Raw genomic sequence first — 17848 nt, 5'->3', positions numbered from 1 at the left:
AGATAAAACCAGCAGCATTCCTACCCATGAATTAGTGCAGACTGTCCCTTATCCTTCCAGGTCTCAACGCTGAAGTGGTCTACTCTCTCTCTGACTCTGCCAATGGACACTTTTCAATTGAGGAAACCACAGGGGTGATCCGTCTGGAAAAGCCTCTGAAGGATTCACAGCATTCAGCATTTGAGCTGACAGTCTATGCCACTGACCGGGGCACCCCAGAGCCTCTCTCTGCTCTCGGCACTGTCACGGTCTCTGTTGTGGATCTAAATGAATATCTGCCTGTTTTCCTGGCCCCTGAATACGTGGCCATGGTAAAAGAAGACGTGGCTGTGGGTACAGAGGTCCTCAACTTGTCAGCCTTGACAAGGGACAATGCAGAAAACACAGAGATCAAGTATGAAATTGTGAATGGCAATGACCATGGGAAATTTCAGCTCAACTCAAACACAGGTAAGACAATCTCATGCCCAAGCAGGTCCAGGCTGACCCAACAGCAAAGGCTGTCCTTGTATGCATCTTCTCTGGATCTTCTTCATTTGGCTTGCACTTCTGCTCCCCTCTGTCTTCAGCCAGCACAAGGGTAGGGAATACAGTCTTCTCTTCTACCTTAATTTTTGCCAGCCCAGACCCTCAAGAAGTGATCCAAATCTTACTGAAATTATTGGAAAGCTTCCTGGTATACACCTGGACAAGTCCATGGGAATGACAAATACATGGAGAGCAGGACTCTGAAATCTTTCCACTTCAAAATGCAGGAGAAGGTGGTTTCATTTTAAAAGTCTCTCCGTCCTGATCCCACAAGGAACCTGCAGCCCAGGGTAACAGCTTTATTATGTAGCACTCAACAAACATGGATGATACCAATCTGTTAACCATGAGCAGGTGTTGAGCCAGCTTTACTGGCCAAATAAAGCACTACTCTGTTTGCACAGTGATCTGATAAGAGCTGTTATCAGAAGGCCAATGTTAACTCTCTGAAACAAGCCCTTGGCTGCATCACCAATGGCCTTCTGCCCTTGGCTGTAACATCCTCATCCACGGCACCTTCCTCAGCTTCTCTGTCCCCAAGGCTCTCACTAAATTTTCCACACCAATCTTCTTATTAGTTTGTAAACCTTAAAAGACATAGAACAGTGTCATGTCCAGGGAATGATTTTGTGACAGTTTCAGTGCTGAACCCAGGAAATCATTGAAGTACACAGGCACATTCTGTACCTCCTTTTTTTTTTTTTCCGTTTTCGCTTTACGTCTTCAGTCTGTGTTCCTCACTCATTTTTTGAGATTAACAGCCTCCTGCTTCTTTCTATGTTGCATCTCAAGCCTCACTTGACAAATAACAGCATCTTGCTGTGCACCTTTTTCTCCTGTACAACTCTGCACCTACATCTCACACCTTTTCATCCTGCCTGTGACATTTCAGTGATGCTCTGCTACTGCCTTGGTCACAGCTTTCAATAGCACTGTTGGATTCTTATCCTATTTTGTCACAGATCTCCTCCAATAGAGATTCCTGGAGATCTTCCAGAATTAAAGTTTATTTCACCTCTTCAAACACTTGATACCAAAATAAGGCAGGTTATGGCAGAATCAGTTCAATTAAAATTTGTTTTATGTGATGCCATGACCTTCAGTATCCTGATTTAACCAGAAAAAGTCAAAGTTAGGTCAATAGCGCCTATTCAGCTGGCAGTTTGGCAATCATCTCGGTATACCTCCAAGTATTCCAAGAAACCTTGTGCCATTCATTCAAAGTATCTTCTGTTGTTTTCTCCATCTGCCAATGCAGGTGCCTTATACATAAACGGGAGCTTGGACTTTGAAGCAAGTCACGAGTATTACTTATCCATCGAGGGCACGAGGAAGGGCTCAGCTTCTCTCAGTGATGTGACCATGGTGGTGATCAACATAACAGACATCAATGACCATGCACCAGAATTCATCCAAGACCCTTACTTCGCTGATATCCGAGAGGATGCTGCAGTTGGAGAAATCATCCTCACGGTAGGATTATGAACCAGACCAGCTTTCTTTAGCTATCCTTTTACTTGTGTTATGCATTATTTACTCTTCTTTTGCACTTTACTTTGCCTTGGACACAGCCACCTCAGTGGGTTTGTGACATTCAACATCTAAGATTTAAGCATGACTTTAAAAAAGGATGATTGTCAGAATTCCTGACACTCCAAAGGGAGCACTTTGCCTTATAAGACATCTTCAACTGAAAGCTTGAAATACCTAAGGGGATCTCAGAAGCTTTGAGGACCTCCCAAGAGAGCTAAAATGCCTGCAGAAGGCCAATACCCTTGTGACTTGGGGAAGGCAGAGGCTTTCCTGGGCAGAATAGAAGAGCCCAAGGTATTTCCATGGGGAGTTCCCTGCCCAGCTTGTTACCATCACAGGAGTGGTAAAGTCAGGAAAGGGACAAGGAGAAAGCCACTGTTGTAGCTGCGTTGAGTTTTGTCTTGAAAAAACTAATGAATGACACTTACATAAACCACCTTCCTTCCTCCTCCTCATTTGAGGCAATCGCAAATCAATACCCTTAAATGATAAGGAGGTCCTGCTCCCCCGCCTCTATTCCCCCATGGCAAGGCCTTTTTGAGCCAGGGGTACTAGCTCTTTTTCCTCCTAACAGGTTTCAGCTGATGACTTGGATGGAGCAATGAACAATCAGATCACATATTCAATCGTGGGAGGGAACCCGCTGGGACACTTCGCCATTCAACCCAAAAGCGGTCAAATCAGCATCGCCAAGCACCTGGACAGGGAGGAGGTGAGTTCAAGACAAGGGGAACAGGAAGGTGAAAACAGATATGCCCCAAAAGACTGAGGGAGCACAGTATATTCAGCTGCCTCCTGTTTTCTGAACGATCTACTCATAATACTGTAAGCAGACAGCAAGTTTTTCATTCATTCATTTTCTAGACTCACAGATACTGCAGTAGGAAGGCTGGGCTTTAGGGAGGGTGATAGAGCCTTCAGTGGTCACAACTCTGGGCTTTGGTTTCTTTGGTTGGTTTCTGCTTCTCTGCGTCAGAGCATTATAGAAAATAGGTATGAGGAGGAGATGGAAAGGTTGTCTGGACAACCTCACATTCATCAAACAGCAGCAGCTCAAACCACTATTGACAGATGTTTGCCCAGTTTAGTCTCATCCACCTTTGGCAAGATGTTTCCCTTCTCTGCAACTATTGTGAGGCTGATTTTCTTTAGCAATGTGCTTGAGATTTATGGATGGAGAGCCTTAGCCAAGGGCAAAGCTATTGTTATGGTGCAATGCATGGCCTCAAGTATTTCAACAAGCTGCGACAGAGTAAAACTCAATGTGAAGAAGCCAACATTCCTCAGTTTCTCCAAGTAATTGTACACTACAAATCCTCCAGATCCCCAGTTATTCCCTGACAGTTCGAGCCATGGACAACGGCCACCCTGCTCAGTTCAGTGACGTTGCTGTGCATGTCCATGTGTCTGATGTCAATGACAACCCTCCTCGGTTCTTCCAGCTCAACTACAGCGTGGTGGTGCAGGTAAGCCAGGAGGTGGTTTGTCCTCCCAGTCCATCTCAGGGTGCTACGGGCATGGGCTGCTGTTGGAGCAGAGGGGACAGACAGCCACGAAGCATGCTGTTGCTTTGTGCTCGTTGCCACAAAGAACTGATAGCATCCACAGGGCAAATATTCTGCCGACAAATGCCATTTTCTCTTTCCAATAACTTCAGGCACCTCCTGTCCTTTCAGTACAGAAAGCATAGAACCTTTCACGCTTTCCAAGCCTGACTTGTAGCCCCTTTCTCCCTTGCAATCATCCATGTCCACACCACAAGATAAAGAGCAGATCCAAGCACATAGTCAAGCATCATCATGTCTGCTGGATGCAGCCCAGATGTCGCTTGGACTCAAAACACCTATACATACTTAGAAAGAAACATAGACAAAACATGCTTTCATCTGCTCTTGTGCTGACATGACTTAAGGGGAAACCAAAGGCATTAGCTCAACTGTCTACGCTTAGCTGCCACATATGTCATGCCATGAAAGAGAGTCCCTTGCCGCCACCGGGTCTCTGCCATTGCTGGCAAGAGTCTCAGTCTGCGTGTACTAGAGAGATGCACATGGCATGTGGGATTTGTTTCCCTGATCCAGCAGCTCTAGGGGCACTGTGGGTTCCCCTGGGCCTTTTCTCTTTGCTCGCCTTTCTCCACTAGCGTCTTTCCCCATTTCAGGAGAATGCTCCCGTGGGTACAAGCGTCCTGGAGCTGATTATGAGCGATAGAGACTCCCCAGAAAATGGACCGCCGTATCATTCCAGATCACCCAAGGCAATGATGGGAAGGCTTTTGATGTCACCCAAATGGTCTGCTGGTGACATCATCCGTCCTCAACAGAAGAACGAAAGAACAGTACCTATTACAAGTCCAGGTAGAGCCTGCCTTACTGTCCTGGTATCTGAAGTCCCCAGTCAGATTAAGTAGCAACAAAATGAGATTAGGATGGCACAGCTGGATGGAAACATCTCTGGCTTTGGAGAAATCCAGTCCAGCCACAAATTGTGCAGCTTGGAGCCAGCTCCAGAACTCAGTTCTCCACACAGTCCACCCACAAGAAATGGGGGCCAGCTTCTGCATTGATAAAATCAGATAATATGATCATGAGAAACACTCTGTCAGCAGTTTCCTTAGACAGATGTTTTTCCCAGCATCATTCTAATGACTTCCAGTTTAAAGTGAGACCTGGATCTCTTCCTACAAACTTTCTCCAAGTATCCTTGTCATTTAAGAAGTGGTTTAAGTTACTCTTCAAAGAGGATTTCTATTGTTGCAGAGCAAATTAATTAATTTTCAATGTTATCAGTAAGGATAGTCCATTACAAACAAAAGGATAACAACATGTAAAGTACATACCCTCAGCAATGGTAGCTGTTCTAAAAGCTAGGTATCATATTACAAACCTCAACCACTAACTGTTAAGATTAGGGAGAAACTTATGCTATAATCTGATTATTCACATTTTTCTATTTTGAGGTTCCTTGACTCATGCTAGGCAGACATTGTCAGAGGTGGGACACGGGCTTAAATAGTCCGGAAGGTGAGCAAATGTGTTGATGCCCGTAACTGCTTTAATATCTTTGTACACTCAGTTACGCACGGAACCCCAAAGACTGGCAACATCTCTAAAGGTGACTAATCCTCAGGAAATCAGAGCCACTGAGGTGTGCCTCAGCTGCTGATGAGCACACACGGAAATGAGAGCAACCCCACCACTAACAGAAGGTCTTAGTCGATCTCCATGCTGCCATTTCCCTGGGGCCATCTCCAGGCAGAGGTCCAACATTGCTGCCAATTTTTCCAATTCCTTCTTCATTCCCAACCCACTGCCTGACAGCTTCTACCCATTGCTGCCTGCAAGGCGCTCTCCTTCACAAGACCTTATCAGCCCATCCACTTAGGTGAAGCAACAGTAAGTCAGCATGTGGCCATAATGGATCCTTCTGTTTTCCTTGACAGGTCTCTGACAGCGGTATCCCTCCCCTGTCCTCATCTGCATTTATAAATATCCAAGTGACTGAGCAGAGCCAGTATGCTCCCTCAGCCCTTCCTCTGGAAATATTCATCACCACCAATGAGGAAGCCTTCCGAGGTGGTGTTCTGGGCAAGATCCATGCCACGGATCGAGACCCCCATGACACGCTGGTGTACACTTTGGTGGCAGAAGTGCCCCAGGAGGGCCTTTTCTCTGTTGGGGCTGCAGATGGAAAGATCATTGCTGGAGACAAGCTTCCCCACGGCCACTATCTTTTGAACGTGACAGTCAGCGATGGTACGTTCACAGCCACCACCAGTGTCAATGTCCACGTGTGGTGTTTCACGCAGGAGGCCTTGGACAAGGCGGTGGTGCTACATTTCCGCCACCTCTCCCCTGAGGAGTTTGTGGGGGACCATTGGCGCAACTTGCAGAGATTTCTGGGAAACATCCTGGTCACCCGGCGCCAAAACATCCACATGGCCAGCTTACAGCCTGCCGCTACCTCTGATGGAGTGGACCTGCTCTTGGCTGTCGGAGAGCCACACGGCTCCTTGTATGAGCCTCGGGTCCTTGCAAATAAGATCACTGTGTCAGCTGGGGAGATGGACCAACTCGTGGGTCTCCGGATGAAGAAAGCAATTCATGTGCCGTGTCACGGGTCAGATTGCGCCCACCGTGTCTGCAAGGAAACCATTCAGCTGGATCCAGGCTTGATGTCTACTTACAGCACTGCCCGACTCAGCGTCCTCACCCCACGGCACAGCTTGGAGCAAATCTGTTCTTGCAACGGTGAGCAATCCTTCCTGGTAGCGTCCCACCCTACAAACCTGAGCGTATTGTGTTTTCCTTCAGTACACAAAAGGCATCTGAACTTTCCATGGAATTAGGTTGCCCAATGATCGACAACTCTGCCTGCAATTTCAAAGCCAAATCTAGACTCCTAGAGCTTGAAAGTTTCACGTAGTCTTTTTTTTTTTATTAATCTCCTGTAGCACTTAATAGCAGCAACATGTATCTATCTAATTGAGAAAAGTCACTTGTACCTAGCAGATTATGAAGGTCAGTGATCAGAATTTTGATCTCTGAGTTCCTGTGTTGATCCTCGACTCAGGAAAGCACAGACTAACTGATAAATTTGAGGAAAGCCAAATAAAGCATATTTGTTATACTCACTCTACAATACTTAGAGAAATAAAGGGAGGGAGCAGGGATAGAGGTTAGCATCACTAGGGCAGGAATGGTAGGGGGATACCATAGAATAATAGAAAGACTTATTAAGGATGAGGAAATTTAAGGGTGTTGTAGACCACGCCGAGGGCACCTTGAAGGTGCTATAGGAGAGAAACAGCCAGACTGCTATTGAGGGATTGTTTTACAGTTGAGTAAATAGAAGAAACACTGGGAGCTCTAAATGGGAGCTGTGGGAGATGCAGTGCAGTGATCCATGGGTTGCCATGGATGAAGTGTTCCTGGACAGTTATGGTGGCAGGCTGGGAAAAGAGGCAAGGCTTGACATAGTCCATAGTCTCCAAGCGTGACAAAGATAAGATCTTTTGCTCATTCTCCTTCCAGGAACGGCTGTGAGGTTTGGGGGGCACAGCTACATTTGGTATCAGCACTCACAGATCGGCTCCTGGCACATGCACTTTCGCCTGAAGACCCACCAGCTGCACGCTGTCGTGTTCTACGCTAACGGGACTGACCATGCCACTTTGGAGGTACGTACTGCAACGCATGGGGATTTCTTTCCAGTGTGAAAAAAACACCCTTACTGTTTTGAGGAAGAGAATCACAGAAAAGGAATGCAATAATATGTACCCTCAGTAATTCACCTAGCTAAAATATAAGACTTGGGAAGACCAAGTGAGAGTCAAGCACAGTTTGGAAATTGCTGCAACCACAACTAGTGAATCATTTTTTACATCTGTGAATGTGCGTGCTAGTCGCTGTTGTGAAGGCAGCGTACAGCTGTATCATAGATCTACACCATCTTCTTTCCTTACAGTTTGCTTCTCCATCCCTCTCTTATATCACACCTCTCAGGAAAAAGAATTTACCAGGTGGAATTTTCCCCAGACCAATCTGCTCCCACTCTAGCAAAGGGCAAACTTCCCCCCAGACCTTAGGAGCAGAGTCAGACTCCCACTGAACACCCAAACTCTTTGCCAGACCACATTGTGGCTCAGTCCAGCACAGAGGAGGCGACCACATTGGGCTAGCGGGTTGGGGCAACAGGGTAGAGATGAGGAGGGCCAGGTGAGCTCTGAGATCGAGAATGATATCACCAGGCTTTACCTGCAGCAGAGCATATGTCATTCAAGTCATCTATCTGATCAAATGGACCTCAAACTAAAGGTCCTTTACAGTAATGGACAGAACAGACAAAATAGGAGTCTTAAATGCTATTTCTCAACACCTCACTCTTTTCAACCACTTTCCTCAGGTGGTTTCACTGTTTGAGACACCTGCAGAGCAGGAACATTTCAGTCTGATCGCTCTCCTCCCTCTGGCTGCACACTGAATCTACCCAGCATTCAAAGGTCATCTCCCTCTTCCACTTTGGCAACAGAAGGGAAAGCAGCAGATGACCTAAAGAATAGGAGTTTTGTATATTCCTCATCAATTAAATTCAATTAAATTGAAATTAATTGGAGACCAAGATCATAGGACATACTCACCAGCTTACAGAGATTTCTCCGTGAGACTAATCACTTTGAGATCTACACACTGTAACCTACCTGAAAGTGTTCATCCTGTCCCTGAATTCCCTCATCCCTTCTCATGGTTTCACAACCCCATCTTCCTATTTTGAAATAGTTTTTCTTTCCACTGTTATAAAAGACCCACACAAGCAGGGAGCTGCACAGCAGCCAACGCCCAGAGACCTGCCCATAGTACACATTGCAAGCTCCTGCTGCCACAGGCATCGCTCCTCAAGAGCAAAAGCAGAGAAACATCATCCATATGTCCTGTACCCATCTCCAAGAGTGACTTTAAGCTGCATCATAAAGGGCTGATGAGAAAAACTTCTCAAGAAGGGTCTCTAGCTTTCTACCCAGTCCCTGGGAGGAGGGCCACCGAGTAGTTCAGCTGAAGGAGTCCAGCGCTCCAGATGGTGCTCAGAAAGGGTGAGATGGCAGGAAGCCTTACTGAGCCAGGCCTAAAGAGCCAAGAGAGAAAAGACTCATTATTGATGGAGTTCAGTGTGCCCATGATCTGTACCCAGATGTCTCCACAAACTTTACGACAGGAAACATTGATAAAGCCTCCACTGTAAAGTTGCCTGTGAATCATTCTTCTCTGACCCATTTTATTAACAATATCTCAGGATCAAGCCTTTTCTAGACCATCTGGCCTGAAAAAAATGAAGGAATCCCTCAAGATTTTAAGCTTTGTGGACTGCAGTACTCTAAGTACGAGCCAAAGCTTTGAAAGAATCATAACCAATGGTTTGTAGATTTGGTGAAGAGGATGAGTTCTCCCAAGGACATGCGTATCATCACCCTTCCGATCACTAAGCTCTCTTGATGTTCAGAAATAGGGTGCAGCAAGAGGATGGCAAACCGGGCAAGCTGGGAAAGTCTTGGCAGTCTGTCAGTTCTTGCTCCAGGGAATCGAGTTCTCAGCTGTCTCCCAGCCCTAGAAATTGATAAGTCCAATCTACAGACCCATCTGAAGTGAAATCATGTTCCTTAAGATAAAGTGAAGTGACAAAGTTCTCCGGTGCGCTTGCCAGTTGTGCAAAGAGATTTACACACGTTGCCCTGAGGCCCTTCCATGGCGTGTGCCAGCTGCATCTAGTTCTTCCTTCCTTCAGCAGTTGCTCTCTCCTCCCACTGGGATTTCTTTATACCGTGGACTTCTCTAAGAGTTAACAGTTGTCCTGTTCTGCTTCTGACCCCTCCAGAGTAGCCCCATCATATCATATGTAGGTTCAGTTCAACATAGCCCATAATTGCTCCTCCTCTTCTAGCCCCTTCCAATTACCACCACTCCTCGCTCTCTCTAATGCCCCCCATGGAGATCTCTCCCATGGGATAAATTGCTTGATGTTATGTAGCAAGCTCTGCAAGTTTTCTATGAATGTTTTGTTCCATCTTTTTTCTCGTTCTCCATAGGCTCTCGGCTTCTATGAGAGAGAGGTTTTATCAACAAAGCACTGGGAAGAAAAAGGTGAAAGAGGGGGTTATCCCAACTTCACCTGAAACACAGCTAACCTTTCCTTTCCCCTTCATCCATATGAGATTTAAATATGAATCTTGGGCCACAAATAAGAGTTTCTGACATCTCAGTTTAACGCAGAAGACGCTCATGTGGTTCACTTTTAGAAGCTCAATACCTTGTCTCCCTCCCATCTGCTGGAGATCAAAGACTGGATTGCAACACCTATCAGCAGCTTTGGCCTGGCTTTCCAGTGTGCTGGGTGGGAGCTAGGTACAACAGTAATTCCTTTCTCCTCCTTCCAACTCCTCCTTGCCTCCTCCAGAGAAAGCTGCCACGAGCTCCTCCTTCACCCATGCCAAAGGGGGATCTGCTCCAGCACCTTCCCCACTGCCAATGAGTCACTGAGAACAGAACAAAGGCCACATGGCCCAGAACAGGAGTCCATCCATGACTGGCAATGAAGCTATGGATAGTCTGAATACCAGGGCTCTGATTACACTCAGGAAGGGGGAAGGGGTAAGCAGCTGCAGGATTACGATCACATGGCTCTTCACCCCGTTATGTGGAAAGATGAGCTCCCCTCCCTGCACACCAGTCAAAGGTTGAAGGGAAGGACCACAGGTGAAGTTGTGTGAGAGATGATGGTGTTCTGCAAATTAAAGGAGGTTGCAGTCACTTAAACAAGCTTTAATTGATCCATGCAAAGCTTAATATGGGTAAAAGGGCCGGTGTTTGCCTAGCTGGTAATTCTTGGAGTCTGAAGTTTGGGATTCATCTTGACTCTCAGTGCTTAGGCAGGGAGAGAGGGGAGCAAGCGGAAGTGTTGAAAGCCTCTACGAACAGCAGCCACCTGTATCAAAGCTAACCATGACTTCTGGGACATGTTTTGCAGGTGGTTAATGGAGTCCCTCAACTTGGGTACAGCTGCCGGGGGAACTACACTGGGAGCCTCTCCTCCTCACGTTTTGTGAGCGATGGTGAGTGGCACTCGGTCTTCCTGGAAGTAAAGAACACATCTGTCCGCCTGCTCATTGATGGACTGGGAAACGCCTCTCTCCAGCTGCCAGCAACCTGTAGCATCTCCCAGGGCAGACGAGACCTGCTTTTTGGGGGCCTCCAGCAGCCGCTCCAGTCCCAAAGAGTCACACGGGGGTTCAGAGGCTGCCTGGATGTGGTTGCAATCAACGGCAGAGAAGTGGTCCTCCTGCCCGGGAAAGGGCAATCAAAGGAAGTCATGGAGGAGGTGGGGATAAAGCAGTGTTGCTCCCCCACTGGTGCCTGCAGCAGCAACCCATGCCTCAACAACGGGATGTGTTCCGAAACTCATGGAGGAGGTATGTGACTATCTCACGCAGAGCAATAAGCAGTCAGGGGAGGGAAAGGTGCAACCTCTTCATTCATCACTATGCGAGGAGGCTACTCCAGAGAAGAATGAGAGGTCCCTTGTCCCAGGGGACCTCAAGCGATAGCTAACTCAGTGCAGCAGCAGCTGGGAGGTATGAGATCATCATCCTGACTCTCACCAGCAGGCTATGGCCAGGAGGGTGTTTCTAAGGAGTGTGCATGACCTAGGAGAGCGCAGCTTTGCCAAAAACTCAAATGCAAATAGAAATTCCACCCACCCCTCTTTGCTTAAGGAGCCTTTAGTAAGGCTGGAATCAGGCGAGATGGGATCATGCAGTGATGGTATCTGGGCAGAAACAAGCCAAGATCTTAGTCTATTCCCACTGCAGTCAGTGACTCCCTGGGGCTATGGGAAGGGATGTGGGAAAACCATAAACTCAAATCCAAGAGACTCAGGCTAACATGGGGTGCGTGTGCTCAACAGGGGGTTGGTATCAGGCTTTGCCCAAGACAGTCTCACTACCGCCCAGTTCCTCCCGTCACAGGGTGTCCCTGCAGCGAGCAGTATCACAGGGACAGGGCTGGTTTGCAGTGGCCTCAGGAGGAGGAACTGCTCCCAGCAACATCCACCCTTGTGTCACTGCCCTACACCCATATCCCAGCTTCCAGCACAGCAGGGTTGCTCCCCCTAACACCCCGTCCATCGAGATGGATACCATCTATGCGTTGGCCCTTCCTTGGGGCAGAGGGGTGCTTTCCAGGCTGCTGCGTGGGGCAGGAGCTCCTCCCGCAGCTCCGCACTCTTTGGGGCCATTGCCAAAGCCCACACCCTGCCCGGGGAGCAAGCAAGGACGGAGGAGGGAGCACACCTCCTCCTGCCCTGCCTGCAGCCTCTGGGAACAAGATTCCCAGCCCTGTCGACTCAGCAGCTGCCTGGTTCAGGCGAACCTGTTTGACACGAGGTGTATCTGCACCAAACAGTTAGCCTGGCTGGCACTCGTGCCGCAGCCTTACCCTTGAGACCCTCCACACAGAAAACAGCATGGTTTGGAGTCCATGAGGTGAGAACTCATCTCTGCTTTAAGCGAAGGCATCACCCGCCTGCTTTGCAGAGAGCTTACAATGGGAGAGGGAAGAAGGAAAATCACTCCCTCGCTAACAGTCTTACAATCATCCAGTGCCCTTCCCATAGTTTCCTTCTAAGGTGATCAACTTTCCTGCAAATGGCCCAACTGCCCAGGAATGAGCCTATGGGACATGGCCCCAGGCAGAAATGCTCAGGACACGACTGCAGGGAAGGGGTTGCTCAAGGGACGTTTAGTTTATGAGGTTCTCCTGGATGCTTGGCTCCCTTGAGCATCCTGGGCTCGGTCCCGGAGACCACGGGTGTGCAGCATGAGTTTACACAAAGCTCTGCCCAAGGATCTCAGGTGTGGAATTACACGCACAGGCAAAGACAGGTCTGTGCAAGCAAGCCCAGGTAAGCCACGTGGCCACGTGAGAACACATCTGTGCGGAAAGGGTCAAAGCCAGACCAGCCACCACATCAACCACAGTGCTCAGGACCACAGGTGCAAACACATGTGAACTCCCGCATCCAGGAACACATGTGTTTGGGCACACACAGCCCTACCAGCAACGTCCAGCACCTGCCGCACGAGTGTCAGCACGTCCTTGTTGTACAACCACTAACACGCCTGTGGAAACAGGTCTGCATTCATTCACCCTGTGCTCTGAAGCAGGGATGTTTAGCTTGTGGACGAGTAGCTAAGACTTCTCAAGCATGCTGCAAGGTAGAAACTCTGAACTTTCCACATAGCACCACCAGTTGAGTGACTTACAGGAGCTCAGCACAGCCAGGGACATTCCTGTGCTTAAGGCTACACTAAACAGCAGCCAAGAACACAAGCAGCAGCAGCCCCCTCCAAGTCCCCAGGTAAGCCAGGTTTCTCTCTGGCTGCGACCAGACACCTCCTGTAGGCAAGAGAAACCCGACGTGTTGAGACAGGCACTTCATACCACGAGAACTCGCAGGACCAAAGACTTCAGGGAACAATAACTTACAGAGGATTGCATTTAGCAGAGTCAGAAACCATGAATCAGCCAGCCAGGCTCCCTTTCCTTTAACCTGATTTATCTCCCAGCTTCTCTGTGTAATAAAGCTGCACCCTGAACGCATCCCTGGTGGGAGAGGGTCTGTATCAGGAGAGCACAGGCTTGACATGTTGCTTAAGCAGTTCTCTAGTGCCATTGCATTGCCCCAGAGTGGCCACCCAGCCTCCAGCGACTGCTCCAGGTCCTGTAACGTACCCACCAGCCCTCCGTGGATGGTCTGGGTGCCCCACAGCACCGCCAGCAGCAGCAAGTGTCTATGCTTAAGTAGCCGGATCGAGGTCTCTGTGGGTGCCATCAGCACCAGGCACTGCTCCTCCCTGTCCTTGCTAGTTCTTCTGTGCGGATACGGTCTCTGTATGACACTCTCTCACCCTCTCCAGGTTACACCTGCATCTGCCCTGGGCTGTTTTCTGGTGAGCGCTGTGAGCTGGGGGACAGTCCCTGTGAGTCCAAGCCCTGCCTGCACGGCGGAACCTGCACCCCCTCTGCCACTGGCTACTCCTGCCACTGCCCAGACTGGTACCTGGGAGAAAGGTAAGATCTTGGAAGGCTTTGGGCCAGGTGATCTCCCATGCTGGGCTGAAAACACGATTCTACCTCTCTATTGCACATTTCTGGAGCTCACCAGATCCAGACGCTCTGGGATTCATTGCAGATTACATGTACTGGAGCATTGCAGCAGGGAAGCGTCCGAAGGCACAGCTGGGCAGACCAGGACACAAAGAGCTCTGCCATCATGTGGTCATTGCTCCTCTGTGCCCATCTCCTCTGAGCAAGAAGAAAATTTTTTTTTTAAATCCCCCTTTCCTCACAGATGCTTTGAATGCCTGCAGATGTCATGGCCTGGTACGGGCTGAAATCCTCTCCTTGCGAGAGAAGAGTCTCTCCCCACACGCTGCTCCTCCCCAAGGTGTGAGCTGAGCTCGGCCGCGATGGTGGCATCTTCCCTGAGGCCAGAGCTGCCTGGGAGCAGGGCACGGGCCCATACTGTGCTGGGTGCCAGGAGGACACTCAAGGCTGGGGGAGGTTGGCTAGCACAGTTGTGAGCTGTCCCTTCCCTCAATAGCTGGGACACCACCCTGGGTGCTATAGGGGCTGTTTCTGCCCAAGGACCGGCTCTGCAGGGCTCATCCAAGGGGAACTTCTGTCCCAGGTCACAGCCACGATTCACCCAATTCACAGCTCAGTTCAGGACAGGGTGCTACGCTGAAAAGCAGGGCCAGGATGCCATTCCCCCTCTCCTGTCAGGTAGCCAATGAATCCACATTATCACAAGGTGTTGGAGTGTTTGGCTTTGGCCCTGAACCCTACAATTCATATCACCTTCAAGTTCTCACCATCAGTGTTATAGCTTGGATACATTCTTCCCTGCAGCTACGTACCCACTCTGAGCCCCCTGCCCTGCCTCCAGCCCAGCCTGGTGAGAAACGCCCAGCACAGGCTCAAACAGCATCATGTCCTTCTGCCTCAGCCCTTTAGCAAGGACAAACACTGGTCCTTTGAATCAATGCAGCAGCAGAAATTGTTTGTGCAACTCTTGGAATAAAAGTCGGTAGCTGAGCATTAGGTGGCAGTGTAATATCTGAAATCACCCGTTGTCCAGCCGGCAAACATGGGTGCACATTGCACATGTCAGTTCACACATCCCAAAACACTAAGAAACAAGAGGAGCCCAAATCTCACAGAGTTTGTAGGCAAGGAAGGCAAGGAAGGCCAACAAAGCATTGCATATTCCCTCTAGCATGAGGAGATCATTACTGTTGGAAGGAAAGGTCCCCTGAACTGCTGGGGAATGTTTAGGTTGTGTGGGGTTGAGCAGGACAGAGAATCAGAAATTCAGTCTCAGTTCTGCAGATGCTCCATAAGGCGCCAAAAAAACCTCTTACAAGGTTGCCCATTCACCACGTGTCAGGCTAGATGTTCCCCAAATGTTTGCTGCCATCTGCAGCCATCCACAGATCACCCTGAGAGCCACAGAGCCTGGAGGACATGCGAGACTTCATAAGAGGCTAACACATCTCAGAGTGACCCTGGGCTCCCTAATTTACAGTATGGAAGCATCCCTCTATGCAGTGTTAGCCCTAGAAACTCCAAATACTCCTCTGAGGCAGGAAGCTCCCCCGTTTTCATTTGCTGCATATGACTGAAAAACAGAAGCATCCTGTAAAACATAGTCTCCTGAAAAGCATCATTTATTTTATATTCGGAGATCATGGTCCTCTGCCAGGAAGGGCGGGTAGCAGGAGTCTAGCAGGAGAGGGAGAGCAGACCAGGACAGAGCATCCTTGGCTGGTGTACATCAGAGCCCTGAATAGGATGACGCAGTTTTGGCTGCATCCCCAGGCTGACGGTGGTTATCTCCACCCTGTCCCCACTACAGGTGCGAGAAGCTGGCTGAGGAGTGCCAAGACAACCCATGCCGAAACGCCGGGCGCTGCGTGAGCAACCAGGGCTCCGTCCACTGCATCTGCCCATCGGATTACCAGGGGGACTACTGCACACAGCCTATCATCACCCCCGCCATCGTGCCCACACAGTGGGCAGTGGGCCCCGAGGAGATCGCGGAGATCGCAGCCGGCGTGCTGGGGGTGGCCATCCTGGCCGTGGCCTTCGTGCTCATCCGCAAGCGCTACCGCCAGCGGGCCAAGGCACACAAGCCCGTGGCCCGGGAGGACCCCGACCTGCTCTCCAAGAGTGAGTTCTCCAAGAGCGTGGGTGTGGGCACCCAAGCCGTGCCACCCATCGAGCTCAACATCCTCAGCGATACAGTGCACAACAACCTGGACCGGGCCACGCCGGAGCAGCGCAAGCCCACCAGCACCCCCGAGTTCGTCACCTTCAACTCAGCCAACGCCCCAAAGCACCGGGGCACCATCGTGTGCAGCGTGGCACCCAACCTGCCCCCTGCCGCGCCCCCCCTCCAACTCCGACAACGAGTCCTTCATCAAGTGCACCTGGGCCAGGGAGGAGATGGGTCAGTACCACAGCTTTTTCTTTCTCTTACATGTCTCTCTATTCCCCCTTAGTAGATCGAAGGTTTGCAAACATGAGGGACCACAGCGTTGGTAAAAGCCAAGTAAAGTAGCGTCAAATGCTGCCTGAGCTCTGCTATAGGTCCTTTATTGGCTCTTCCCTTCCCACTCACCAGTACATCCCAGTTTTCAGCTTTAACCTGCTCAGTCTCGTACACCATCAGCAGGGAAACCATCCATGCATAGCTTGGTTTCCCACACATCCTGGGTCAAAAGACCCTATAGAAGAGAATAATGAACCCAAGAGGGAAAAAATTAAGATCCTAAAAGTCAGTGTGAGTTCTAGCAGAGTCATTTCCATCAATGTCCCCAGACAGAGGGATCATTCCCTCAGGGAAACCCCTTGCACAGCTCTTGACAGCAGGGTTACTGCTTCCTCCCAGTCCAGGAGTTCATCACCAAAGCACACTGTGAGAAGAGAGTTCATGAGAGTAACTCCAGAGGAAGGGAAAGACCCAGTGGATCACTTGCTCTGCCCCCATCCCTTCATCATGCAAACTTCTTGCATCCAAAAGGCATGATGAAGTGTGTCTTTTGGGTGCTAGAGCAGGTGATGCGTCGGTGGGAACACTGCCCCAGCACAGCCAGGGCTGCTCCCAAGTCCCCTCATTTCCCAAGGCAGCAGATACAGCTTCCCTGTTCCCACATCTTCTCTCTTCCCTGGTCTGCCACATCTCCTGCAGGCTCAAAGCCTACAGAAGGAACTGACAGGATGGCAAGAGAGGGAAAACGTCACCTTGAACTGGAGCTAACACAACTCTGTTTTATTCCAGTCTACCCAGCAGAAACAACCTACTGGCCCCCCCGGTACCTGTCATCAGACGTCCAGGAATATTCCCACTACGAGATCATACAAGGCCCCCCTGCATCCTCCTCCCACCCTCCTCTGCCCCCACCGCCCCCTCCACCAGCGGACACGGAGCCAGTCGCTCTTTACGGGGGCTTTCCCTTCCCACTGGACCAGAGCAACAAGCGAGCCCCCATCCCGCCCCGCTACAGCAACCAGAACCTGGAGGACTTCTTGCCTCTTGGCCCCGTGGACATGGGAGCATCCCAGTGCCAGAATGAATACACAGCCATCAGCTACTACCCAGCCCAGCTGGTGCAGGGCGAGGGTGTCCCGTACCAGCCCGAGCCAGGCTACAAGCGGGTGAGCATGCGCCTGAGCGTGGCCCAGCCCTCCTACGCAGACTGCGAGGTGGGCCACCAGCCCAGCATTCGAGCCCAGCCCCTTCCACCCCCCAACTATGAGGGCTCCGACATGGTGGAGAGCGACTACGGGAGCTGCGAGGAGGTGATGTTTTAATGGGAAGTTCATCCTTGACAAGAGAAGAGAAGCGCATCTCCACGCAGAACAGCGCGCTGGGGGCTGGCACGTGCCACCAAAGGGAGAGTTATGTGTGTCCCCCCAGCTTGTGGCATCTCCCCCTGCACGGCTGGGTTGTAATTTGGCTGGATCTTTCCCCCCACTGCCCTCCATGGTGCTCCTGCTGCAGAGGGGAAATGCTCCAGCCACTGTCAGGACATGGAGGATGCTCCTGGGATGCCAATGACTAACATGCCTCCTTGCCAAGGGGACTTCCTCCAACACTGCGCAGCACCGCAGCGTGCCACCTCCTCCCACTCCAGGCTCTCTGGCCACAGGGATGAGGAGGAGGACGAGGACAAGCA

General features: G+C 50.1%; 1 protein-coding gene across 1 annotated transcript in view; it reads left to right on the top strand.

Annotated features, from left to right (window-relative positions):
- FAT2 (FAT atypical cadherin 2) overlaps positions 1-17483 on the top strand; it is a 45980-nt gene extending 28497 nt beyond the window's left edge. Inside the window, 14 exon segments of the mRNA XM_086621817.1 lie at positions 61-450; positions 1787-2001; positions 2636-2773; positions 3384-3527; positions 4223-4295; positions 4298-4342; positions 4345-4418; positions 5504-6311; positions 7095-7240; positions 10579-11020; positions 13526-13679; positions 15526-16057; positions 16059-16119; positions 16951-17483. Of these exon segments, the coding sequence (XP_086477943.1) occupies positions 61-450; positions 1787-2001; positions 2636-2773; positions 3384-3527; positions 4223-4295; positions 4298-4342; positions 4345-4418; positions 5504-6311; positions 7095-7240; positions 10579-11020; positions 13526-13679; positions 15526-16057; positions 16059-16119; positions 16951-17483 (3755 nt within the window).
- The last annotated feature ends 365 nt before the right edge of the window (positions 17484-17848 follow it).

The sequence above is a fragment of the Tauraco erythrolophus genome, chromosome 16 (genome assembly GCF_009769465.1).
Source record: "Tauraco erythrolophus isolate bTauEry1 chromosome 16, bTauEry1.pri, whole genome shotgun sequence".
Lineage (NCBI taxonomy): Eukaryota > Metazoa > Chordata > Aves > Musophagiformes > Musophagidae > Tauraco > Tauraco erythrolophus.
Note: the sequence above shows the minus strand (reverse complement) of the source record. Positions and strands in the feature narration are given on the sequence as shown.